This window comes from Scophthalmus maximus, chromosome 7 (assembly GCF_022379125.1).
Source record: "Scophthalmus maximus strain ysfricsl-2021 chromosome 7, ASM2237912v1, whole genome shotgun sequence".
NCBI classification, from domain to species: domain Eukaryota; kingdom Metazoa; phylum Chordata; class Actinopteri; order Pleuronectiformes; family Scophthalmidae; genus Scophthalmus; species Scophthalmus maximus.
Window position 1 is genome coordinate 22,637,272 of NC_061521.1, and position 24,051 is coordinate 22,661,322.

Sequence of the window (24,051 nt, forward strand, 5' to 3'; positions counted from 1 at the left end):
TTATTCACTTAATTAACATAAATGCAGCTCATTTATTTAAAGATGTCAATTTGTACTTTTACATCTCAATAAATCGTTACTCTAAACTCTTGTCCCCGTCAGGATCCTGTAGAATGAGGACGCAGGTTGTCCTGTGATCTGATTGGTCAGTAGTTGGACTGATGACTGGCTTTGATCACCTATCTTGAACTTAACCTGCTCCGAAAGCAGGTTTTGCCATTCAACAGACGACGCTACCATGTTGATTTACCCCGGTAAGAAGAAGTTCCCTCGACAACCGCGAGTCCTGCGTCGTAGTACGGGCCTCCGCAATGCGCTGTAGCCCCTAACTCTCGAAAACACAAGACACAATTCAACCCAACGCAATACACCTCAACAAACCCACGAGGGCGCCCCTTGTGTCGCGCAGTTTCAAAAACCTTTCAATCCGATTTGGAAGGAGTAACGTGGGTGTATGTGTGAAACGAGGCATCGGGCACCGTTGGTTGTGATTTTGACTGAACGAATCGAGCTCCGATACTTCACACCCGATATTACTTTGCCAATCTGCTAACTAACGTTATTGTTCAGTTACATAGCGCGTTTTACCCGTTAGATCTGTTGTTTGATATACAGTCTGTGTTTTTTTTTGTGTAACGGCAAGCGTTATGGTCTCTAACGTGCATTTAGATGTTGCCTCCCCTGGTTTTCCAGATGGTCGGAGCTGTTCAGAGAACATCGTAGAAATGGTTGACATGGACGAGGAAAACTTCGCTATATCCAGGTGAGTTTTCTCAACATGGTTTGAAGCCCAAGTCGAGTCTTAAAGTCTCAAGTCAGGTCAAGGGTCAAGTCGCAAGTCTTTGTGAGCAAATTGAGCGAGTCTATTTGATTTTCAGTTTCAGCCGCATAAGTGGCTTGTTTAACTTTTTAAAAACTTTCTTAGAAAAAGCGCTTGAGGTTAAACGCAAAGGCAATATCACTGTATTTTCTGTTTATTTGGGGGTTTTTCCACGTCAGTATCTAGTCCAGCATCTCTTGATTTGTCTCTTCCCAGTTCCTCACCTGCAATTGCCGCTTTTGATGCTGTCATTGGCTGCATAGAGGACATCATCATGGGTAGGACACGAGATGAAACCACACATTTTAAATATCAAAAAAAACCTCCTTAATACCCACTCGTTCACAAAGAGTGGTCAATGTTTACATAACTAAGATTTACAGTATTTTTTCTGTGGCTCTGACACAAATGTGTGCCTTGGTAATTTGCAAATTGAGGCTTTTTTTTTGAAGTGGCCAGTCTGCTAAGCCAGGTGGAGATGTAGAAATCATCAATGTTCAAAAAATGAATGGTGAAGATATGTGATGCTCTATGACTTTTCTTTTAGAGGGTGAGTTTCAGCAGCTTCAGCAGAACTTCATGGATAAATACTACCTGGAATTTGACGACTCTGATGAGAACAAGCTCAGCTACACACCCATCTTCAATGAATATGTGAGTTGAATATAAAACTATCTGATGTTTTCTAAGTGTAACACAGTTACCCTCAGTAATAAGACAGAATCTGCTCGGATGTAATTTCAATCTTGCAGCTCTACCAAAGATTCTGACTTGTAACTTAAGTTTCTGTAATATTCAGGGCGATAAACTAAGACCAAATTCATATCAACTCATGTATGTTGTACAGGTGGATCTGCTGGAGGGACGCTTGGAGCAGCAGGTGATGGAGCGAATCCCCGGCTTCAACATGAACACGTTCACAGAGCTGCTCATGTAAGATGTGACAGCCGTTCCTGTCGATACAATTCAGGTGGTGACACTAACGGTGTCACTGAGGGCAGCCAGTCCAGTCCAGTAACCCAAAAGTTGGCTTGATCCACCTTGATCTCTGTTTCATGTGCAGGCAGCACAAAGAGGAGGTCGCAGGTGACATCTTTGACCTGCTGCTGACGTTCACCGACTTCATGGCGTTCAAGGAGATGTTTCTGGATTACAGAGCTGTGAGTTGGCTAAAAGAAATCCAGGCGTTTTAGACAGAGGGTGACAAGAGGAGCTGCAGGAATGGGGCAGTATGAGAACACTGTGGACTTTTCTGAACATGTAATCCCCTTCAAGTGGCAACCCAAATTAAAAGTATGAACATGAATATGAGCGCAATATGTCGCCTTCAATACCAGCTCTGTGAATCTGTGTGTTTGCAGGAGAAGGAGGGCAGAAGCCTGGACATGAGTCAGGGACTGGTGGTCACACCGCTGATCCCTGCAGGCTCCAGACACACCGGCTCCACTGAGTCACAGTGAAACTGCCTTGAAGCGGCCTTGGTGGAGGTTCCACAGGCCACACCCAGTATACACCCCCTTGTCAAAGCTCAAGCAGATTGCGCCACGAATCATCAAGTCATAACCAATATATGCCAGTCAAACTACGGAGGAAGAGAGAGAGAGGGAAAGTGAGAGGATCAGAGGCGATAAGAAAAAAAGTGAGGTCGTTTGTCCTTTTCTATCCAACCACTGCATCACTGGATCACTCCAAAAAAAAAAAACACTCTGCATTTCAGTCTTCACTGTCAGTCACAAAACCGGTCATTCATTCACAACACAGCAGTACTACCCGGAACGGATCTCAAACAGACTGGACTGGACTGAGCTGACCCACAAGTTAAAAAAAAACCTCTTTAAAGGAATTTTGCCCCAGAGTTCCCAAAGATGTGATTCATTGACACACTGTTGTTTCCTGGATTTTGATATTTGTAATAAATGTATGTTCATGTGATTTTTTTAGTTGGTATGACTGGGTCGATGCTTAGTTACATGTCAAATATCTTTTTATAGTCATATCCTAAATTATGATTTATTATTATTATTATTATTAATAATATTAATCATTTTATTTATATAGCACCTATTAAAAAGTAGCTTCACAAAGTGCTTTTACAAAAACATACAAATCACAGACAATCAAAATCAGCATTCCAACAACAATGCGGTTTTCAGGTCACATGTATAACAAAATGCTCTTTTTTATTTCACCACTTTCCTGTATCTACACAGACAGCTCTTGAAAATGAGCCAACCGTAGAAACCAACACTTACAATCGTAATAATTATGTGATTTTTATTGCATTTAAGTAAAAAGCTCAGGCAGAGAAATCTAAAAATAATTCGCACAGGAACCAACGTGCGCAGACTTTGTTTCCCCGGACAGGACGGAAATGCGCGCACATGCTCGCCGTCTCCTTGGAAACAACATTACTTCACCATCCACGGAAGCGGTTGATTGACAACATGGACATCCAGGAACGAAGTAATGACATTTTATTCATTTAATGGAACAAATGCAACTCGAGAATGATGTAATGTAATACTTTGACATCGCAGATAAACCGTAAATATTGCCAGCGCGTGACAGTCCGTAGTCATTGAATGCTACATGTGTTAAGCTAACGCTAGCTAATATTTACTTAGCCAATCTGCTAACTAACGTTAGTGTTCAGTGACGTGCTGCTGGTCTCTACGTGCGGCGTAGTGACTGCACGTCAGTGTCACGTTTGACCTGCAAGCTCTGTCTGAAATACAGTCTGTGTTGTTTGTGTAACTAAACATTATAGTTGATAACGTGTATTTATTTAGATGTCGCCTCCCCTCGTCTTCCAGATGGTCGGAGCTGTTCGGAGAACATCGTCGACATGATTGACGTGGACGAGGAAAACTTCGCCATATCCAGGTGAGTTTTCTCAACATGGGTCAGGTCAACAGTCTTCATGAGCACATTGCAATTCAAGATGCAGCTATGTGCTTGATGTTAAATCATAGATGCAAAGGCAATGTTACTGTATTTAAAAGTATATATTTTTAGTTTTCTTGTTCAAAACGTTAGACGTTAGTATTTTGCTTCCAGGTAAAGCATCTCTTGATTTGTCTCCTCCCAGTTCCTCAGCTGCAGATGCCGCTTTTGATGCTGTTATTGGCTGCATAGAGGACATCATCATGGGTAGGACTATTATTATTATCTTTTATTTTTTTAATTCGTCCTTCAACCCCCTTTTTTAACATTTTAAAACCCACTTGTTCCCAACGGCTCTTGATAGTGTCATACCTATTTTATTTATTTTATTTTATTTATTTTGTATTCTTTTTTGCAAACTCTGTAAAGTGCCTTGGGTACCTTGACATGTGCTTTATATCTCAAATTATTATTATTATTATTATTATTATTATTACAATACTTTGTCAGGCCTTTCCAAACAATTGTACAAAGTAACAGTCCCAATGCTTTTTTTTCAGCTAGAAGTGCATGTAAATGTCTTACTTTGTAAAATATCTCAACAGTCTTTGTGTCCTTTTTTTTGTTCTGCAAGAAAAATGTCTATTACTTTTAGGGGAAAATACTGTTAAAGAATAAATCAGAGTGGTCAACGTTTGCAGAATGAAGGTATACAGTATTTATTCTTCGTCTCTGACAGACTCTGCTTAGGTTATTAGCAAATTGAGCCAGCATTATACGTAGAAATCTTCAATGTTTAAACAAACTAATGGTGAAGATATGTGATGCTCTGTGACTTTTCTTTTAGAAGGTGAGTTTCAGCAGCTTCAGCAGAACTTCATGGAGAAATACTACCTGGAGTTTGACAACTCTGATGAGAACAAACTCAGCTACACACCCATCTTCAATGAATATGTGAGTTAAAGGAACATGTCATTTCTATCCTATGTGCATGTTGAATGACGTCACAGTCCTTTGCGTCCACTTTATTATCTCCTCTAGACATCACAATGGCGATCTAGAGCAAGGGGAATTTGCACACATTCTTAATTTCTGTAATATTCAGCGAGACAAACTAAGAACAAAGTCTTATGTATGTTGTGTAGGTCAATCTGCTGGAGAAACACCTGGAGCAGCAGATGATGGAGAGAATCCCCGGCTTCAACATGGACGCGTTCACAGAGCTGCTCGTGTAAGATGTGACATCATAGCTGTTTCTGTCGATAAAATTCAGGCATTGACATAACCGGTGTCACTGACCGCAGCCAGTCCAGTCCAGTAACACAAAAGTTGGCTTGATCCACCTGTTGCTGCCAAGAAATACTATTTTGCAGCTGGTCACAAGGGGGCGCAGCAGCGCATTCACGGTTTGTCTCTTGTTTCATGTGTAGGCAGCACAAAGAGGAGGTCGCAGGTGACATCTTTGACATGCTGCTGACGTTCACGGACTTCCTTGCGTTCAAGGACATGTTTCTGGAATACAGAGCTGTGAGTTGACTGGATGCTTGGACAATCTTTATATAATATAATTTATTATTACATTTAGATAACAGATCGTATGGGGGTTTATTTGATGTTCTGTTACCATTTAAACAATGTTGCACAGAATGCTCTGCTTTAATACCAGCTCTGTGAATCTGTGTGTTTTGTAGGAAAAGGAGGGCAGAGGTCCCGACCTGAGTCAGGGACTGGTGGTCACACCTCTGATCACCGCGGGCTCCAAACACACCGACTCCACTGAGTCACAGTGACACTCTGCGGCAACCTGGATTGCACTGCAGGTTCAACAGGCTACACCCAGTATACACCCAGTATACACCCCCTTGTCACGTTGACACTGGAACAATGAAAAAGTCAATTTTGGTCTTTAATTTAACTTATCATGTGTCAACAAACCTGTTTGAGTCCAACTGTGGCAATTTGAATTGACTAGACGTAGTTTGGAAAAGCGCACACGCCTGTGTTAATAATGTCTCACAACTGGCGGCGGACGTAAGGACAGAAGGACACGAAGATCAAGAAACACTGGGACAACACTGAGTCACAGGGACTGTGAAGGGGGAGTTTCAGCAGCTTCAGCAGAACTATGGGAGAAATACTCCCTCCAATTCTGATGAGAACAAACTCCGCTACACGCCCATCTTCAATGAATATGGGAGTTAAAGGAATATGACGTACAACTATCTGATTCATGTGTCGTTTTTTAATTTAATGGACTGAGTTTTGAACAACGAACTGAACTGAATATGACGGTTATTTTTGGTGTGAACCGAAACAAACAAGTGAGAGTGGAATTATGAGTTGGAACATTCTTTTTTTTCTTCCTTTGTTTCTCTGTCGTTTTGTGGACTGTGCGGTTTTTTGTGTTGCTCTTTTGTATTTACACTAATCTTGTTTTTCTTCACTCAAATTGTGGTATTGTGTTTTTTTTGCTGACACCTCAACCAGAACTGGTCATACAGTGTAAAAGGGTATATATATATATATATATATATATATATATATATATATATATGTAGTATCTGTGTATCCTTGTGTGAGGGTTGTGCCTAACAACAATCTTAAATGTCAGGACAGAGACCTGGCTGCCACCCCTGTAACAAAAGTCAACCTGTCACGACTCGCTCACTGAAGCCTCCAGGATTCACTCTGTCTACATCTACAGACTGTGCACAAATAGCTCCCATTGGCAAAGTCATATATGCCTCCCTGTGTGTGTGTGTGTGTGTGTGTGTGTGTGTGTGTGTGTGTGTGTGTGTGTGTGTGTGTGTGTGTGTGTGTGTGTGTGTGTGTGTGAGTGTGAGTGTGTGTGTGTGTGTGTGTGAGAGAGAGAGAGAGAGAGAGAGAGAGACCCCCCTCTGTAGTTACTGGACATAAATATGCACAGATTTACAAATGAGTGAGGCCTAATTCTAATTTTACGACCTCTTTTGTTCACATGATGTTTTTGTTTTTGTGATTGTAGATTTAGCATTTATGAGTTCTGTCTGGTTGGGGAGTAGGAGCCCAATATGTTGGTGCTAGTACCTGGCAAAATAATTTCAGGTCATCTGATTCTCATGTTACGGGCATCAACAGATCCCTCAGTAAGTACAGAAACCATTTGATACGATTGAATGTTTGCTCCCTTTGCCTGGTAAGTTGTTGAAAATAATATAGCATTGCCAATATATGTTTTATGAAGATTTAAATGATCTGGTCCGTTTGAAAACTCATTGTATTGAGTTTTGTGCCTGTGAAAGTAATTTGTAATGTTGATAGTGTGTGTGTGTGTGTGTTTGTGTGTGTGTGTTTGATGTGTGTGTGTTCAATCAGAGGCCAGATCTACCTAGTTTTCAGTGCAACGTCAACGTGTTTTCTACTCGTCTTAAAAATGACAGTGTCTTTAACTGTAAGAGTGCATTTAGGTCCCTGCTGAAAAGCTGTCGATGTCACATTTTGTTGGTGATGTCAGCGACGTGGTGTGAGAGAAGGAATAAATCAGTCCAACATGTTCTGGGTTCAGTTTACTGACACAGAGGAGCAAAGAAACCAGAAAATATTCACTTTTAAGAAGCTGAAAAAGAGGAATTTTGACTTTTTTCCACTATTAACCGATTATCAAAATAGTTGGCGATTAATTTAGTAATCCATTCATCGATTAGCCGTTGCAGCTCTAGTATACAAAGTTATGTTTGAACATGTGTTCAAACCATGTAGCTGGCATGTAACATATTCACTCTCAGTAAAATTACAATAAAAAACACACAAACAGGTAAAATATCCTCAAATCACCAAGTGCTTTATTGGAACAAGAGCAATGTTGAGTCCCGGCACTAACCTCAGAGTTTCTCGATACAAAAAACACAACATACTTCATAAAGATACATACAGAGCAAGAGGAGTTGAGCAGTGTTTGATTCAAATCTGAAAATATATGTTGCACAACGTTTCCGCAACTCACTTGTGGAATAATATGAATCACTAAAGGAGTTAGTAACGTCCTGAAGTAACCCTGCATCTTCAGTGTGTCGACTTCAGGAAGTGTTTGATTAATAGTAAATACGTTGGGAATCTACAACCTTACATATGTGCATTGTTTTGGCTTCCTATGTGCGGAATTGACATCTTCCTATGTGAACTGGTGCGTAGTGTTTGGATATTCAGTGGAAGAAAATGATGATTAGATATTTGCTGGACACAGACACTATGCAAACAGTCACTCGCTGCCATTTCAGTTCATGAGGACACCATGATGTGTAAACAAAAAGTACAAAACAAACTTTCAATAACTATGTTGCTTCATGTTTCTTCTTCGATGGCTATAACAACTGTGCCGAGGAGTGCACACTGGAAGTGTGTTCATGCTGTCGGGTTTACAGACAGTTGTAACACCACACTCGTAAAGGAAATGGAACAAGTTTCCATCTTTTCGTGGTGAAAATCAGATTTTTATGTCATTTCTTCCCTTTTTTTTTTTTTACGTGTGATGCAAAATCACAAGTTGTTCCCAACAAAGTTTGTAATTGCAGCATTTCTCCCCACTGTTTCTATTTTCCTTCCAAATGAAAATATTCCATCTTTGGAATACATTTTTATTATCTATTTTAGGACAGGTTGTTATCTGAGTTTTCCACTCAGACATACGACAAGGGTTGTTGATGTTGTTTCCTGGTGACAGACATGAGGCTATTTTGCCAAACTCATCTCATATCTGATACTGTGTTCATGAGATACAGTATTAATATGAACATTTCCGTGAGGGTAATCCAGTGTTGATATTCAACCTATTTTCATAATGTGGAGGCAGACATCTGTTCAGGGATCTCTTCTGTCTGGGTTAGATTTCATTATTAATGATGAATAAGTTGAGATTCAGATTAAAGATTTGAGTCTACAGTAATAGTCAAGTGGGTTGAGGGTTGAGTGTATCAACACTAGACTATCCGGGCACCTGAAAACACGAGGAGTCTTTTTTTCCCAGGAGCAGTATCACGGGGCTCCAGTCCTACACCGGCACTGTGCTGGTGGCAGCGTTTCCCCCGTCGCCCTTCCAGTCCAAATAAGCGAAGAAGGCGCTTGCGCCGTACGCCAGGGTCACCACCGCGCCGAAGAACTGGCCACACACACACAGACAGAAGGAGGGGGAGACATGACTGCAGGAAGCAAAGCAGAGCAAAGGTCTGGCATCCTACAACAGCTGAAACCAATTCAAGGACACGGTTGCAACTCGTAAGCGTCGCCATCGATAGAGACTTGTGATTTAAACAGCTTAACAATGCCCTGATGGGCCATTATCCGTGGTAAAGATATGTTGACTGGTGAGCCTGAAAGGCAGTAAAACTGATAAGACTGTGTGATAGGACAGGGGCGGGTGTGTGTGTGTGTGTGTGTGTGTGTGTGTGTGTGTGTGAGAGTGTCAGATCATGTGATATATGCTGTTCTAGCAGTAAATCAACAAGGACTTTAGCCTGTGGCAGAGACTACACACACACGCACACACACACACAAACACACACCCATCTTTACCTTTCAATCCGTTCCTCAGCAAATGTTTTTTAAAGTCAACTTCAGAAACTACCGAGGCCACAAAGGCACATGACATGACATACTTTTCCCGGCCATGTGACAAGCACGACGATAAGACTCAGCCTCACCCTCCTCCCTTCTCTCTCTGCCTCGCCCATTGCCTTGTACACTCGCCACTGACCGGAGGAGTAAAATTCCTACCAGATGAACTCAAACCCAGAGGTGACTGGATGGATATATACACGGAAGGATGACACTGTATTTGCGTGTGCGGTTGCATATTTGAGTCGGCGTGAGCAGCAGTCAGGCGTCTTACAGCGGCAGCCGCCATGGTTCCATAGTAATAGGTGCCGATGTAAGGGCGGACGGACGCTGCGTTGGCCAGGAAGGCGGACAGGTAGACGACCGCGGCGATGCCGTTATATGCCATCACCTATGGCAGAGGAGGGGAAAGCATCAGACACATTTCATCAGAGCTTGTTTTCTTCTCCGCCCTGGTGTCCATTCTTGTATCTGGCTTCCTCATCTTCTTATTTAGGTGCCTTTCTCCTTGGCATTTTTAATTTCACGCCCCTACCACAAGTGATCCTCGCCAGTAATACATGAGCCTAAATCCTGTTGCCTTCTTCTTGTTTTATGCACCTTTTTCCAATTGCACTGGAAGACTAGGTGCCCTGAGATCTCGCCTAAGAACAAGAGAGTCTCTGCACCCGGATGTAATATACCGTATATAATGTCAACTGCACAGGGTGACACAAAGGAATCAGCATGTCAAGGCGCGGGAAACAGGTTTTCTTTGTGAAAATGTCATCTCATATTTGAGCGCATATTCCTTTGCCATAATTATATGACTTTACATGACAGATATCCGTTTGTACAGTTCAGTCTGTGTTTTTCTCACTGCTCGGACGTGGTCAGGGCGTCGTGAGTAGTAATGAAGGCAGAGGATGACGGTTTTTTAAAACTTCAATGGTCTCTATTAAACTTCCTGAAATTTGAAGGCAGGAACTGAGGAACATACCCTGGAATAAACGAATTATATAAAGAAAAAGTCCAAAGAAACAACTTTTCTCTCACTCCATCTTCCCCCTCCCTCCTCTCCCTCCTTACCGTCAGGGGCCAGGGGACGGCGGTGAGTTTTCGCTGGGCGCCGAACAGGATCATGAAGAAGAGGATGGTGGTGAGGATCCACAGAGTGACGGCCACGAACATCACCCAGCCGTACGCCGGCACCAACGTGTAGGGGGCGCTGGCTATCAACGCCCAGTGGAGCAGCCCCAGTAACTGGAGCGGTGAGAGAAAGACGTGGAAGGCCAACGTGAAGATGTTAACCTCTGACAGGCGTCGCAAGCAAAGAGACGGTTCATGAAAACGTAAGTTTTACGTTTGACTCTTGTCTTTTTCTATCCTGAGGGAGATAACTCCAATCGCAAGTCAGACTCATGTCAATCATGACATTTCACCCCATTTTTGTCTTTGGCATCAACTGCAGTAACTTAATAAAAACATTTTCTTTGAAAAATAAACACTTGAACATACCTCATATGAGATAAGAACTACCCAAAATGTCAGAAACCATATTTTGGGAAAATGACTTGCTGCCAGCCACCAGGGGGCGATTGAGAGTTTTGGCTTCACTTTTGGGTAACTAGCCAACATCGTCTTTTTTGTGATGGTTTCTTTATGAGTTCCAACTCACATATGGCAGCAGACAGATGGAGGCTGTTTGATCGATTGTTAAAATCTAAAAATGTTGCTTGGAGAAGCATTAAAAATCCCTCTTTGAGTTTCACCAGCCAGTGCCTCGTTGCCAACGACGACACACCTTCCCAGTGTTCGGGAGGGCTGTGTCCAACAATCTCTCTCTAAACCAAATTTGATGTCAATCCCTTTTAGTGATTATTGAGATGTCTCAGTTTGGAGACACATCAGCATTGCAATATTTTAGCCGTGCGTGGTCATAAAATGCGCCCCTACCCTTTAACCAAAACTGTGGTCCATGTAAAATGGGGAGATTGACAACATTCTCAGTGAAGGTCTGGTACGTCAACAGCATATAGTTATGTCTGAAATTTAAACCTGAAGCTGCTGCCTTTGCCTCGGTGTCTCTCTGCTCCTGTCCCATGAGAAAGGGCATGAAAGGACAGTCTATTATGTATGCAGAGATCGCGTTTCACTTCTTCACGCACACACACACACACACACACACACGCGCAGTGGGCACCACCGGGACAAAGACCTTACGTCCTGAAATAGAGGAACAGCAGACAGCTTCATTCTCCTGGTGGAAACTTAAAAAAAAAAGAAAAGAAATGTTGCTGTGATCCCCGACCTGAGTCAAGCTTGTCGTCTGTGTTCATATATTTAAGTGGTTGTAATATAATCAGGGACACAACCAGAAGATAGCAAGGTGTTGATGATAGAGAACAGCCATCGGGCCACTGTGTCGAGAACCTCTACCAAGAATCTGTTGGTATTGCCTTTGGCTGCTACTTGGTCTGTCATAAGTAATGGCAATTCAATTTGTGTCAATTCTCTACTCTTCCTGGTTCAGTGGTTTTACCACACAAAGAACCAATCAAACTCCAGGAGACACACAAGTGCCACAAACAGCAGTCGCAGAACTTGGGACCGTAGCTGTGAGAACACGGAGGAGCAAAGAGCAGCTGAAGAGCCAGTTATTTCCCTCAGGAGGAGGGTGGAGACCAAAACGGGACAAAAAGCAGTTGAAAAACACGACTCCAGGTGAATGCTTATGTTGCATCTTACCTTTAGAGAAATACTTATTATAGGGGGATGCCAGTGATGTGTTGGTTTACAGCTTCACAACATAAAAAAAAAAAACTGGAGCGTCAGGCCCTTTGTTACAGTTGATGGCTTTTCTTTTATGACTTAACATACGAAACTTCCTTCCAGGCCTTTGAATGACATATCTCCGTATATATCTCAACTTCAACACTGCAAGGCCACATGTCTCTGCAACACACTGTATGGGTCCGTTAGATGTGAGAGAGAAGAAGCACTATTCACCAGTTTAGCATTCCTGGTTTATTACCTCCGCTTTGTTTTTTGCCCCTATCTGTTCTCTTTTGTTATGGTTTGTGTGTCTTGATTTTTCAGCAGCGTTACGCAAAAACTGCGATATGGATTTCCACGAAACTTGGTGGAGGGGTGGGACATGGGCCAAAAAAAGAAGCCATTCAATTTGGCGAGGATCGGGACAAATACCCCAAATTTTCCCTCCCTTCAACTTGTACTTGCCCTTTGCAAGGGGAAGCTCGACCCCTCTGCTGCTCCGACGCCATCAAAAGCCGCCTCGTAAAGCATGGACGGTCATATAACCGTCATGTATGCATACTCAACTAACATTAACAGCGGCCCCTCTGTCCTTGGAAGGCGGTGGTTTCTGTGTGATAATAATGGGACGGTTTCAGAGGTGTCACGAAAAAGGTGCAGGGCCCCCGAGGGGACAAAGGTCTCCCGCACACGCCGGCGGTCAACCAAGACAAGTCACGTGTCCTCAGCTGTGGACAGACGAGTGCAAATACGTCCCTGGAGGAGGGGAAGTGAGTTTGAGCCTGATCCTGATCTACTTCTGCACTCAATTCATTCGCCTTAGAGCGACAAGTGCAACCACGACGCAGGGGCTCTGACCGGTGGCGGTCCTGTTTTCTTTGTTGACAGACAGCCAGTGACATTTACGATGCACAAAAACCCTGAAGCTTATTGGCTCACATTCAGAGTGCAGATATGCAAATATCTCTGTCTGGTTGTGTTGACTGCAATGCGACAACGTTAATCGCATACTGTGGTTTGCCTTTAACTCGTCCCCCGGTCACAACTATAATAGGATATTTAGATTTAGTCTTGCCCCCAGGGGTTTTGCTTACATGGTGAGAACAGAATATTACAATTACTGAAGACTATTAGTGTAGAATCAGGACAAATGGACACAATAACAGGGCACTATTGGTATTTAGGTGTTAAAGGATACGTATGTTTCATAGTTTTCGTACTGTCTTTAAAAAAGCGGGAAAGACTGAGATGATAAGAAAGCCAGCAATTGAGAAAAAGGTTAAATGTCACCAGTGCTTTCAGTCCTGCTGAGCCCAACAGAAAGAGAGGAGAAAGGAACAGAGTAGAACGGAGTTTGTTCTGAATGGAGTATGAATGGAGCACAAACACAGAACCGCTCTGGACCTGCTGCTACGTACTATTTCAGCGACCATGAGGAGAGCTGGGATGCTTCGGATGAAGGACACGTCCGCCAGGCTGGTCAAATTCGCCGCCAGCCCTCGGAGGCTGTTGCCCCCCTGCTGAGCGCTCTGGGAGTTGGGGGAGCTGGTCTCCGTGGCAACTTTGGACGGGAAGTCCGCCATTGGTCCACGCAGAAAGTCGGTTGTGTCAGAAACGGTAGGCCTCCTCTCAGGCTCTGATAACCCCCCCCCCCCCAGGTGGTCACAGGTCTTTGATGGGAAACGTTCCTCCTCCTGGAACAGTTTCAGTCAACGTTCAGTTACATCCAAAATGCAAACATTACAAGAAACATCAGAGTATCGATTGTTAAAAGAAAGAAAGAAGAAAAAGTCCTCCAGTGAAATGTCCAGGTTCAGATATTCAGTAGTGACTGTCTCCACCTGCACTGACAGGTGTCTGACGGTGATGGTGTGTCCCTACACCTCTCTCTCTCTCTCTCTCTCTCTCTCTCTCTCTCTCTCTCTCTCACACACACTCACACACTGAAGGTTTCGTCATCTTAGCTCTGTCTGCTCTGCCTCTTTTTTGTCACCTCGATCTGCCCCCGCCCGGTACCTCCCACATGGCGGAGCCTCTCTCACCTGAGTGACTTATTAATGTGTTTGAAAACTGGGAGGAGGAGGACGAACGGACGCGTGGATGTTTCTGTATGTGCATGCCTCTCCTCCACATTCATCTAGATAAGACCGTTAAAGGGTTGGTGACGTAACTGCCGCGTGTGTAGGACACATATCACCTGATAGAATGATGTAAAAAACATTTTTGGGAGCTTTTGTTGAGGGTTCGTCCCATTTCAAACACTGAACGTGCAAAATAAAAAGGAAAACAAAACATTGAATTGTACATAAACATAACAAAGCAACCATTATTCCACCATGACATTCATAACAAATATACAAATACTTATACTTTACTTGAGTATTTCCATTTTTAATCTTAGACTCTATGAAGATGTCACTACATTTCAATTTGAAAAATTATTATACCGTTTTAAAAATATTACAAAACAAAAACGTTTTTCATTTTACTAATACAGTTACACTGACAACATTAAAGTATATTTTGCTGATGTTCAATTGTAAAATGAGGAACTATTACTTGCAATGGAGTTTGTGCAATAAACCACCAAATAAAACACAACAGCCCTGTCGTCATCATTATCAATATAATGTAATATTCATGTTTTCTAATGTCACTTTCTTTCTTTACATAGATTAATGAACTTTATTGATCCCAAACTGGGAAATGGTTGTTCTATTAATTGGTGTTTGCTGCTGCGGCAAAGTCAAATGTCCTTAATGACGACCGATTGGGTTGTTCTGTTGTAGTATGAATGGGTCTTGATGTTCTATGTGGAACAAGTGAAACGTTTTTTCTGTACGACTTTTTTTTGGATAAAAAGGGATGTCAGAAGTGGGATTCGAACCCACGCCTCCAGAGGAGACTGCGACCTGAACGCAGCGCCTTAGACCGCTCGGCCATCCTGACTGATGACGAAGAGTATTAAAATGAAGGTATTTAAACCTGACTCCAACTTCCGGCGACCAATCGCCGTGGAGGATTCTTCCCTCCGCTCCAACATTTCCAGCATTTGACCAATCACAGCGGAGAAATTTAGCAAGACGGTCTTCCCTGCCAAGTGTCTCTCTTTCTCCCTCTGCTGGTACACATGCCCACCTACAGTTGAAAAAAAGCTCGCCGTCAAAATGACCGTGATCTGTGAATTCAAACGCGATTTCTCTGAATTCAATCGTGGCACATGACAATAAGCAGACAGTAGATGCATGATGCAAAGGAAAGAACCAAAAGAAACTCCTCTTGAACCGTCAGATGCAGGATAATACAATTTATGATGTTTTTTCCCACCTGCAGCTTTATTTAGCCATGTGCATTCACACAAGTACCGTACTTTAATTATTCATGCAAATTATTATAATCAACCAGGAGCGGCTTGTGGCATAGGCGACATAGGAAAGCATATAAATATACACTTTTTATAATAGCGAGGGAGGTTTTTTTATTTTTCTCCAGTGGAAGTGCGCCATCTCGTGGCGACAATAGAATAGTGTTACTAAATGGTGGAGACAGAGAGGGATGAATTTTGGACAGGGGCCACGGTGATTGGCTCTCAAATAATGGAGAGCGGACAAAGCGATTGGCTGATCAAAAAAGACGACAGCTCCAAAAGATGGACATAAATCTCAGCGATTGGCTGTCGAAAGATGGAAAAGAGGAGGCCTGATTCAACAAAGGGAGTCGCGACAAAGGATGTTCAAAATGCTCGCACGTCACGTGACTCATGTAGACTTGGCGATTTTTCGGTTATTAGTAGTCAATAAATGTATTGATTTACAATAAAGCAGACCGACATGCCTATGTAGTTACTCTATGTAGTTAGTCTAGAGACCCATTTTTGACTCCCTACCTAAAATAAACACTGCTCAGTAATCTGACTCACCTCCCACTGATGGTCTGGAGATTTCACAGGAAGTTCTTACCGACAGCATGACGTGGCGTGCTCTTCCTGTAATATTTGTGAATTCATAATCCTGTCATCTGATCTCTCTCTGACACACACACACACACACACACACACGCACGCACACACACACACACACACACACACACACACACACACACCTATAAAGAAATATAAAGAAATCACCAATGAATTAATCAATAGACTCTTAATAAGTAACATTGACATCAACATTTCTTGCCAGAAAAGGACTAGGAAGAAGAAACATGCTTATCTTGTTGTACTCTATGGTTGTACTCCATCAATTAATTAAATTTACCCCAAACAATTATCCTCCTCCTCCGCATTCATCGTACCCAACAAAAACAATCAAATGTGTATAGAAATAAACAATTACATCATTCATTCTCGTTCCTCGTTACTGTATCATTCAAAAAGTAACTCTTTGTACCTGTTTTGAAACTGTATGATATTATTACTTGGCCTGATATAGTATCTTCGCCCCAGCCTTTTCCACACAATCAATCAGGCTCGCCTTCTGAAACAGCTGAATATTTGACATCAAGTTCAATATTTGTTTCTGTTCTCATGCCAACAGAAAGAAGATAGAATTTTTTGTTGGGCCTTTTTCCAGCCCACCGTGGTCGGACAGCCACTGCTCCTCCTGTCTCTCACCTCGGTGTCATGAGCCCACAACACAGCTGTGCTCAGTCGACACACATTGGTCCAAATGTATTAGTAGTAAAAAAAACAGCGACATCATTTTCCAAATAGGATTTCATGCGTCTTTTGTGTTTTTGGGTCCTAATTAAATATGGGAAATATATTTTTAATGTGGACTATCAAAGAAGAAGGACTCCTGCTTGTGGGCATAGATTCCTCAGACCAACAGATACAGGTGAAAAAAAAACTTTATTGAAAGCAGAGATGTGCATGGTATCATATCAACTAGCATACACCAGATGATTATAAAAAATTAATACATTTTTTCGATTATATATATATATATATATATATATATATATATATATTTAAAAATAAGTAGTTTCTTCCATCATATTTAGGCTAAAATGGCATTGGAAATAGTGCAAAGACATAATGGAGAGACAGGAACATACATCAACAGATCATATTTGCTCAGATACTTTTCACTTATGAGAAAATATGTAGATCAATGTTGTGAGCCTGAGGCCCCTGACGGTCTTCATTTCATTTAGTTGTCAGGGAGGAGGGAGCGACGACAGAAGGGAAAAAAGCTAATTTCAAAGCAATTTGCTCAAGATAGAAATACAAAGAATGAAATGGCACAAAGAAATACTATGAACAAAATGAAAGACAATCTATCCTGCGTTTACGTATGTTTCATGTAGAGACAGAAAATGCTAAAATTAGACACAGTGGCTTTAAAATAATACTGATACACTTGTTGTCAAAACTATCATTTACTATTAATCAACTATTTGCCTTCACAGTTCACTTACCACTGATACCACTGCTATATTTTCATCCTATTCAAACCCCGGCCGCCACTACTCCTCTCCCGCATCATCTCACAATTTGAGATCGGCTCAGAACATTTTCTCCCCTAATAAACCCCAGAAATGAAGTGTCTCTTGCGGACAACCACAGTCGCGACTCCCTTCACATCCTTCAGCCTGTCGGAGTCAAAGTCCACCATGAGCTTCCTCACCCCGACCCTCCGGGGCGAGAAGGAGAGCATGACGGACACTTTCTGACCTGGAGCGATGTCGCCCCTGAAAGAGATGAGACGCATGTTTAGATCAGCTTTTTCCCCTTTCGTCCTCTCGGACAAATGGGACATTTTAGTCTGACGTGAAACCACGTGACGCCTTGCCGGCACTTACTTCACGTGGACCTCAGTGGCAGACAATAGGCCCGACCCCTCCACGGTGAACACGCCGCCCCTCAGCGGGACGGGTAGAGGATTGGCGAAGGAGATGTGGGCCGTCGCCATTTCCTGGACAACGGCCTTCCCAGGTACCTGGAGAAAGAGGAGACGGCTCAGTGGGTGAGAAGTGTAGAAACAGCTCAGTAGTATGGCGCACGGGAGGGAACAGACAACAAGTCCAGGTTCACTGAGGCTGTTTCCAGACATGAACTCTTCGGGTCATGGGTGCCCCACCTGTACCAGGAGTTCAGGCATGTTCAGCGGGATGTTGGCCACGGTCATGACGGGTTTGTCCTGCCCCGGGACCACCGCGAAGGCCCTCACCCGGATCAGGTGGTGCTCCGAGACACACTTGACGTAGTCGTCGTAGCGTAGACGCAGCACTTCCTTGTGGGCTGGACATACAAACACACACACACACACACACACACACACACATGAGGAGAAACGGAAAAATAGAACATCGCGCCGCAGGTAAGACAGAACCCGGGGACTTTTTTGGGGGGGGGGGATTCATTTGAGCCACTAACTTTTGTGCCCTGGCACGGTCACACTGGTCGCCTGCCTCTGACACTCGCCCCGAGTGAAGGAATTGTAAGTTACAGCCATGGCCAGAATGGTCAGCTGAGCGATGGCGTCTTTGCTTCCTCCGTTGTGCACCTGCGGACAGAATGGCTTCGTCATCAACGTGCAAAAAAGCACAGAAGCGCAGCCCCAGTGTGAACTCCCTCGCCCATCCGTCCATCCATACCTCGACGATCACGTCGAAGTCGGTGCCAAACACGGCCTTGGCGTGCCTGATTGACAGCTGCAGCTGTCCTGGTTCGGCGTTGCCGTCGGTGGAATCCGCGACCGGGCGTCCCGCCTTCTCGTACACCTCTCTCTCCTTCGTGGAGCCTGTGGAGGAGACGGCGGCCCATGACAACCGATCCAGAGGCGGGCAGAGTGTGAGCGGATATCGTGATAATAGGATCAGAGAATATCCAGTTTGCTCCGTCAGTGACCTGCTCAATCTACGTCATTTTAAGTTTCAAGAGAAAAATGAAAAACGCCGATACATACCCTTTGTTCATGCTCTACGTACCCCAATGAGGCAATGCTAACATTTTGTACTGTAATAATACAATTTACACCAAATGATGAGGACCCGGAGTTACCGTCCCATGTAATATCCCCACCCAGTTCGTGGGAAGTTCCTGAAACTACGCGTCTTGTCCGCCGCGTGCGACTTCTCCGCTAACCTTCGGGGTACTTGTAGTGCAGGGTGACGTCCTGTCTGAAGTCGCCGTTCACACTTTTGGTGCTGATGCTCTTGCCCACGCCGCTCTGGTCCACGTTGATCTGCGACGATGATGACAGTCAACATGAGGATGATCAATGAATGTCTTGAAATAATCTGTTTAGAACCAATTTTTATCTTCATTTTCTTTCGGCCGTCACCTTCTTCCGCTGGCCGTCTGGTCCGACCATCCAGTAGATGATGTCGGCGTTCACCTCGGCGAAGACGAACGGAGCGTCGTACTTCATGGCCAGATCTCCCTCCTTGATGGCCGCCACGGGACACGGGCCACAGCAGAACTCACCTGGGCAGGGAAACATCGATTCATTTTAAGCTTTTGAAACTGCGGCAGTGCCATTCCTAAACGACGGCGATTCATTTTCCGGCTGACGGGCAAACAGCAGCCAGCTTCGATTCCCAACAATTTACCAATCACGCGGCCCGAGAGAAAGCCAGCGGAGACGTTATTACAGCGACGTACCTTCACTCAGCTCCTGAGGTGTGGGGTCCAAAACCTGCCAGCCGTCGTTCCCTTTGGGAAGATCGTCCCTCCTCATCCAGGACTCGACCCAAACGTGGAAGTTCCTGAGATCACGGGGGGAAAAAAACCAAGGGAGATGAGAAGTGATTCATGATTTCATTCACGATTACTTAAATCCATCTGCGAGTTAGTGTGTGTGTGTGTGTGTGTGTGTGTGTGTGTGTTCCTACCAGCTACTGTCCTTCTTGCCCACGGTCTCCAGCTTGTCGTTCAGCAGGATGTCTATAGAGAGGTTTCCATCCACATCGTGGGCCGAAGAGAAGTTGGTGATGGTGCGCGTTGGGATTCCCAGGCAGCGCAGCACTGCGGGGACGGCAGCAGCAACACGTCAGACTTGGGACAAATCGTTCCTTCCCTTTTCATTCTCCCCCCACAAAGTCCAGCATGTATGCATTTGTACTGTCCTTTACATAGAGACTGACCTCAGGCTACTGCTACCTTTCTGGTCTTTGTAATAATATGATATTGCCGCGGGGATCTAGAAAATATAATGTATGCACACATGTGTTTATCTCCCGAAATCGAATGTTTATGTTTCGCACAGTCCGAGGAAGTTGCCCCTGAAAAGTGCCGTTTCAGCAGTGGAAATCCGGGAAAAGGCCTCACCTGTGCAGGCGACGCCGGCGAACACCCAGCACTGGCCGTACTTGACGGCCTTGGCGCCGTCCCGGCTCCACTGTTGGAGGATGGGCACGCTGCCGGTCCACCGGTACGGTGCGACCCCGCCAGAGTATGGCTCCTCCCAACGACCGGTCAACACACCCTGGTCACCGTTGGAGTTCACCTGGATCAGGTGGCCACGAGAAAGGGGGCGTGGTCACAGGACATGAAATCTCTGGTGACAAACGTTCAGTTTCTGTTCGAATCCCAATCACTCTACTGAACACTTTTTATGTATTTTAGAGAAAACCGCTCTGCACTTGTACTGAAAACATTCACGGTTGCAAACTGGGCAGTTCACAACTGCATACGTGGCTGGACCATATCCACAATAAAGGACACTAAATGCATTTGTGTTTTTTTTCTCGTATTGCTTCGGCGTCGAGTGGCGAAGAGATTCGTCACCATCGCGGTGATCATCCTGCTGACGTAGACGGGGTCGGATCTGTTCTCAGTGTCCGCCTTCGGGTTCTTCAGGGCGTCCTTGGAGTTGTCCAGGACATCGAAGCAGACGTCCATCACGTAGTCCTCAAACTGAGGGGGGAGACACACACAGACGGTGACGGTGAGGCACAGAGGAACCACGAGAGAAAGAGAAGCCAATCACATTTCTTTCCCACGGGTCACTGCGTGTCCGTTCAACACCCCCTGCTGTCTGTCTACCTGCCATCCATCTGTTCCCTTGTCTGGCACACACGGCCTCCCTGTGTGTCTTTCTCTCTCCCTCTGTCCTCCCGGGGAGCTGTGAAGGGACCAGCCCCTTGTTTGTGTGGTTTGGTTACATTCTGACACCCCCTGCCCACAAGTTTTCCTCCGTCCAACAAACACGCGTTTTTCCCGATCAGGCCAAGAGCCCCCGGCGTCTCCGCCGTCACACCGCTGTGACAATTCACACGGGCCACCTATTGGCCCGATGGACACGGACATGTTCAACTCAGGGTGTGTGTGTGTGTGTGTGTGTGTGTGTGTGTGTGTGCGTGCGCGTCTCTCTCTCTCTATCTGTGTGTGAGTGAGTTACCTGTCCGTAATTCCAGGGAATGCTTCTGATGCTGTCCGAGGCCCCCATGTAGATGACTCCGTCTTCATTCATAACATACTCCTGGAGCAGCCTTTCATCAGGGAGGTACACGACATCATCTGACACACACAAACACACACACACGCACGAACGCACGCACACAAACAATTGAAACACGCCGCAAAACCTACGGCATCCCTTTGTCCCCGGAATTACAAACATTAAAAATGAAATCACAGACTCAAGAGGAAGACATGACTGCGGATGTTTGTGCCCCAGATCAATGTAGAGGTTTACTGTCAGGTCGGCCGCGGCCTAATGAGCCGACAAGACGACATAAATCAGCCAATATGAGTTATTTGTGCGTTCGAGGGGTTTTGATTCGAGGACAAAACATGACCCTCCGGTCCTGTGGGAAATTCCACGACTCTGTGTTTCGATGACATTGCTGGAAACTGATTATGTCCGTGGATGAGTAATGTTGACCTGTTGAACGGGTAACATCTTTGTCATGGGTGCGGCAAACAGGTGAGAGGATGAGAGTGTGAAAAATGTCAGGAGCTGCATGATAAAAGTTGAAAAAAAGCTGCCGTAGGCGCACAGAAGTTGGTCTGACCTTTGCACCACGGGTTGAAGAGCAGGTGGAATCCCATCTTGTCCGCCTTGTCCACGACGTGTCCGACCGGCGACTTCGCCACCACAGCCAGACGATAGTGGCCGACGACGGCGTCCGGCGGACTGTGCAGGGTCAGCACAATTTCATCCTGCGCCCGCTGCTGGTCGAACCACCACTTGTCCCGGGCCTCCCGCTGCTCCTGCACCGTGATCACCAGCTCGTCTCGCCTACCTGAAAAAACGTTGGAAAAAAAAACAAAAAACGAAAGAATTATAGAACTTATCATAACATCACGTGTATTGTTTTCCCTCGGGAAGCTCCCAAAGCTGCTCGGGAATCCACCAGGGTGTTATCGTACATCGTGCCAGAGTATAATCGCACATCAGATTAGCTTCCGGCAAAAAGGATTTGAAAATGCCTTTCACAGACCAACAGGATACAAAAACAATGTTCTGACCCGAACGGTATTTTATGAGTTTGAATGGAACTCACCAAGGCGCAGCACCACTTCCAAGTGGTGATTGGGGGTCAGGGAGTCGGAGCACTGCAGCGTTATGGCGAAGGGTTGACCCCTGCGGACGATCAGGCGCTCCCGGTCGATCTCCCTGGTGCGGTGGGCCAAGTTGTTCTCATGACTTCTCAGATCCACATGAGCAATCAAACCTGAACGGGACCAAACGGAGGCAGTCGGTCGCACGCTGAACGATGGCGACATTTTTGGGGATATTGCTCATTTGCTCTCGTGCCGAAAGATCAACACAACTCTGTGCCGCACATGTTTCACTGTACCTAAATGCTTTTTAAACCGCAAGTATGACTTTGGTCTGATCCGCTGTCCTGGCTATATGCTCAAAAAGCAGCCGCGCGTATCTGCGTCAGGAATTAGGACGGGTCACATCGCAACCGAGTGTCAAGTCATTCATCAGCACATTTTTCCACACGGAGCATAATCTCCCATAAAGTTTGTTTCATGGACAGAGACGCAAAACAATAAGCATATATAGATAGATAGATAGATATACAGATATCTAGATAGATAGATATACAGATACAGATATATACATAGATAGATAGATAGATAGATGTACAGATAGACAGATATACAGATAGATAGATGTACAGATATACAGATATACAGATAGATAGATAGACTTACCTTTGTGGTTGGCCATCGCAGATTTTATTTATCCTCGTCTTTTAAAAGTTACTCCTTCTAACTCCTCTTTTTTATGCTCAGTGTCCGTCTCAGTTCTGTTTTTATGCAGCCCAAGGCAGACCCTCCCACCCCTCTGACACACACACACAAACACACACACACACACACACACACACACACACTCACCCCCAAAATACGCTCTCACTGCGCCACACCTTCGCCTGTGACCTCTGACATCACTGACTTACCAAAAACCTACAGTTCTCGCGGGTGTGGGGATGCACGTGTGTGCGTGTGTGTGTGTGCGTGCGTGTGTGTGCGCGAGTGTTACTTTTAAGAAGCGTTTCTCGTCCCTTCTGTGACAATGGGACCTTTGTTGCCACATGTGTTGGAGGGAGGATGTTGCTGGTGTGTGTGTTAGGAGGTGAGCATGCTGAGGACTATGACACCAGCGAGTGCAGCGTCAGCGCTGGTCCGACCCGGCTGAGGAGTAATATCCAATAATATCCAGTCAGATTTTTTCTCTTATCGGCCTCTCGCCAAATTAATATGACTTAGTGAACTACAACTGTTACACCAGAGGGATTTTAAGCAGAGAACTTCAACATCTCTGCTTATTTAGTTTTCGAACGGAGGGAGGCCGAGCTTCTGATCTCAGACCTATTCAGAATATCGCATTAATTATTCAGATTCCCCTCAATATCTAATCCAGAAAATTAACTTGTCACTTTCAATGCAAATTCACATCTATAATAAGTAAATTTTCACCCACAATGCAGTGGGAAAATTGCATTATCCATGCCGGAGCAAAAATTGTATGTAGCGTTTGTTTTATTGGTGAACCCTTTGATAAAACGTGGCACTGCAGAAGTTTCCGTCCCTGAAA

The 24,051-nt window shown here is 44.6% G+C and overlaps 4 protein-coding genes and 1 non-coding gene across 10 annotated transcripts; 2 read left to right on the forward strand and 3 right to left on the reverse strand.

Annotated features, from left to right (window-relative positions):
* The first annotated feature begins 167 nt into the window (after positions 1-167).
* Positions 168-2,752, forward strand: LOC118315288 (ADP-ribosylation factor-like protein 2-binding protein). Of its 3 annotated transcripts, none has more exons than XM_035642457.2 (7): positions 168-254; positions 694-763; positions 1,037-1,098; positions 1,368-1,474; positions 1,668-1,753; positions 1,884-1,980; positions 2,182-2,752. In XM_035642457.2, exons 1-7 carry the CDS (start codon positions 239-241, stop codon positions 2,278-2,280), a joined length of 537 nt encoding a protein of 178 aa, XP_035498350.1. In that variant the 5' UTR covers positions 168-238; the 3' UTR covers positions 2,281-2,752. The 3 variants fall into 3 exon arrangements, with proteins under 3 accessions (XP_035498350.1, XP_035498348.1, XP_035498347.2); XM_035642455.2 differs by having other exon boundaries at positions 191-254; positions 670-763; XM_035642454.2 differs by lacking the exon at positions 168-254 and having other exon boundaries at positions 462-763.
* Positions 2,753-3,006: 254 nt separating this feature from the next.
* Positions 3,007-7,235, forward strand: LOC118315286 (ADP-ribosylation factor-like protein 2-binding protein). 3 transcript variants are annotated; one of them, XM_035642452.2, is made up of 7 exons: positions 3,007-3,283; positions 3,610-3,703; positions 3,909-3,970; positions 4,554-4,657; positions 4,849-4,934; positions 5,134-5,230; positions 5,395-7,235. In XM_035642452.2, exons 1-7 carry the CDS (start codon positions 3,202-3,204, stop codon positions 5,491-5,493), a joined length of 624 nt encoding a protein of 207 aa, XP_035498345.2. In that variant the 5' UTR covers positions 3,007-3,201; the 3' UTR covers positions 5,494-7,235. The 3 variants fall into 3 exon arrangements, with proteins under 3 accessions (XP_035498345.2, XP_035498344.2, XP_035498346.2); XM_035642451.2 differs by having other exon boundaries at positions 3,024-3,283; positions 4,551-4,657; XM_035642453.2 differs by having other exon boundaries at positions 3,027-3,283; positions 3,634-3,703; positions 4,551-4,657.
* Positions 7,236-7,502: 267 nt separating this feature from the next.
* On the reverse strand, positions 7,503-13,994 carry LOC118315289 (plasmolipin). 2 transcript variants are annotated; one of them, XM_047333430.1, is made up of 4 exons: positions 13,465-13,994; positions 10,361-10,534; positions 9,452-9,683; positions 7,503-8,837 (listed from the first exon to the last, which is right to left on the reverse strand). In XM_047333430.1, the coding sequence occupies exons 1-4, from the start codon at positions 13,627-13,629 to the stop codon at positions 8,659-8,661; spliced, it is 750 nt and encodes a 249-aa protein (XP_047189386.1). In that variant the 5' UTR covers positions 13,630-13,994; the 3' UTR covers positions 7,503-8,658. The 2 variants fall into 2 exon arrangements, with proteins under 2 accessions (XP_047189386.1, XP_035498351.2); XM_035642458.2 differs by having other exon boundaries at positions 9,567-9,683; positions 13,465-13,988.
* A 918-nt stretch (positions 13,995-14,912) lies between these two features.
* trnal-cag lies at positions 14,913-14,995 on the reverse strand. The gene has a single exon. It is a non-coding gene; the product is annotated as a tRNA-Leu (tRNA).
* Positions 14,996-17,021: 2,026 nt separating this feature from the next.
* On the reverse strand, positions 17,022-23,318 carry tgm2l (transglutaminase 2, like). The gene is made up of 15 exons (XM_035642450.2): positions 23,166-23,318; positions 22,502-22,672; positions 22,010-22,240; positions 21,394-21,512; positions 20,781-20,909; positions 20,322-20,499; positions 19,886-20,018; positions 19,656-19,759; positions 19,336-19,478; positions 19,137-19,236; positions 18,647-18,792; positions 18,426-18,555; positions 18,130-18,290; positions 17,852-17,988; positions 17,022-17,740 (listed from the first exon to the last, which is right to left on the reverse strand). The coding sequence occupies exons 1-15, from the start codon at positions 23,179-23,181 to the stop codon at positions 17,572-17,574; spliced, it is 2,067 nt and encodes a 688-aa protein (XP_035498343.1). The 5' UTR covers positions 23,182-23,318; the 3' UTR covers positions 17,022-17,571.
* Between the last annotated feature and the right edge of the window lie 733 nt (positions 23,319-24,051).

Bases quoted from the DNA above. Each gene is read 5' to 3' on its own strand.
- LOC118315288 (XM_035642454.2), top strand. From the start codon at position 648: ATGGTCTCTAACGTGCATTTAGATGTTGCCTCCCCTGGTTTTCCAGAT. The intron at 764-1,036 runs GTGAGTTTTCTC...GTCTCTTCCCAG, and splicing joins GAAAACTTCGCTATATCCAG to TTCCTCACCTGCAATTGCCG. The intron at 1,475-1,667 runs GTGAGTTGAATA...TATGTTGTACAG, and splicing joins CACCCATCTTCAATGAATAT to GTGGATCTGCTGGAGGGACG.
- LOC118315289 (XM_047333430.1), bottom strand. From the start codon at position 13,629: ATGGCGGACTTCCCGTCCAAAGTTGCCACGGAGACCAGCTCCCCCAAC. The intron at 9,684-10,360 runs GTAAGGAGGGAG...CCTCTGCCATAG, and splicing joins CCGTCCCCTGGCCCCTGACG to GTGATGGCATATAACGGCAT. The intron at 8,838-9,451 runs GTAGGAATTTTA...GTGTGTGGCCAG, and splicing joins TCTGGGTTTGAGTTCATCTG to TTCTTCGGCGCGGTGGTGAC.
- LOC118315286 (XM_035642451.2), top strand. From the start codon at position 3,202: ATGCTCGCCGTCTCCTTGGAAACAACATTACTTCACCATCCACGGAAG. The intron at 3,704-3,908 runs GTGAGTTTTCTC...GTCTCCTCCCAG, and splicing joins GAAAACTTCGCCATATCCAG to TTCCTCAGCTGCAGATGCCG. The intron at 4,658-4,848 runs GTGAGTTAAAGG...TATGTTGTGTAG, and splicing joins CACCCATCTTCAATGAATAT to GTCAATCTGCTGGAGAAACA.
- tgm2l (XM_035642450.2), bottom strand. The intron at 22,241-22,501 runs GTGAGTTCCATT...ACGTTTTTTCAG, and splicing joins GGAAGTGGTGCTGCGCCTTG to GTAGGCGAGACGAGCTGGTG. The intron at 19,479-19,655 runs GTACGTCGCTGT...TTCCCTGCCCAG, and splicing joins ACCTCAGGAGCTGAGTGAAG to GTGAGTTCTGCTGTGGCCCG.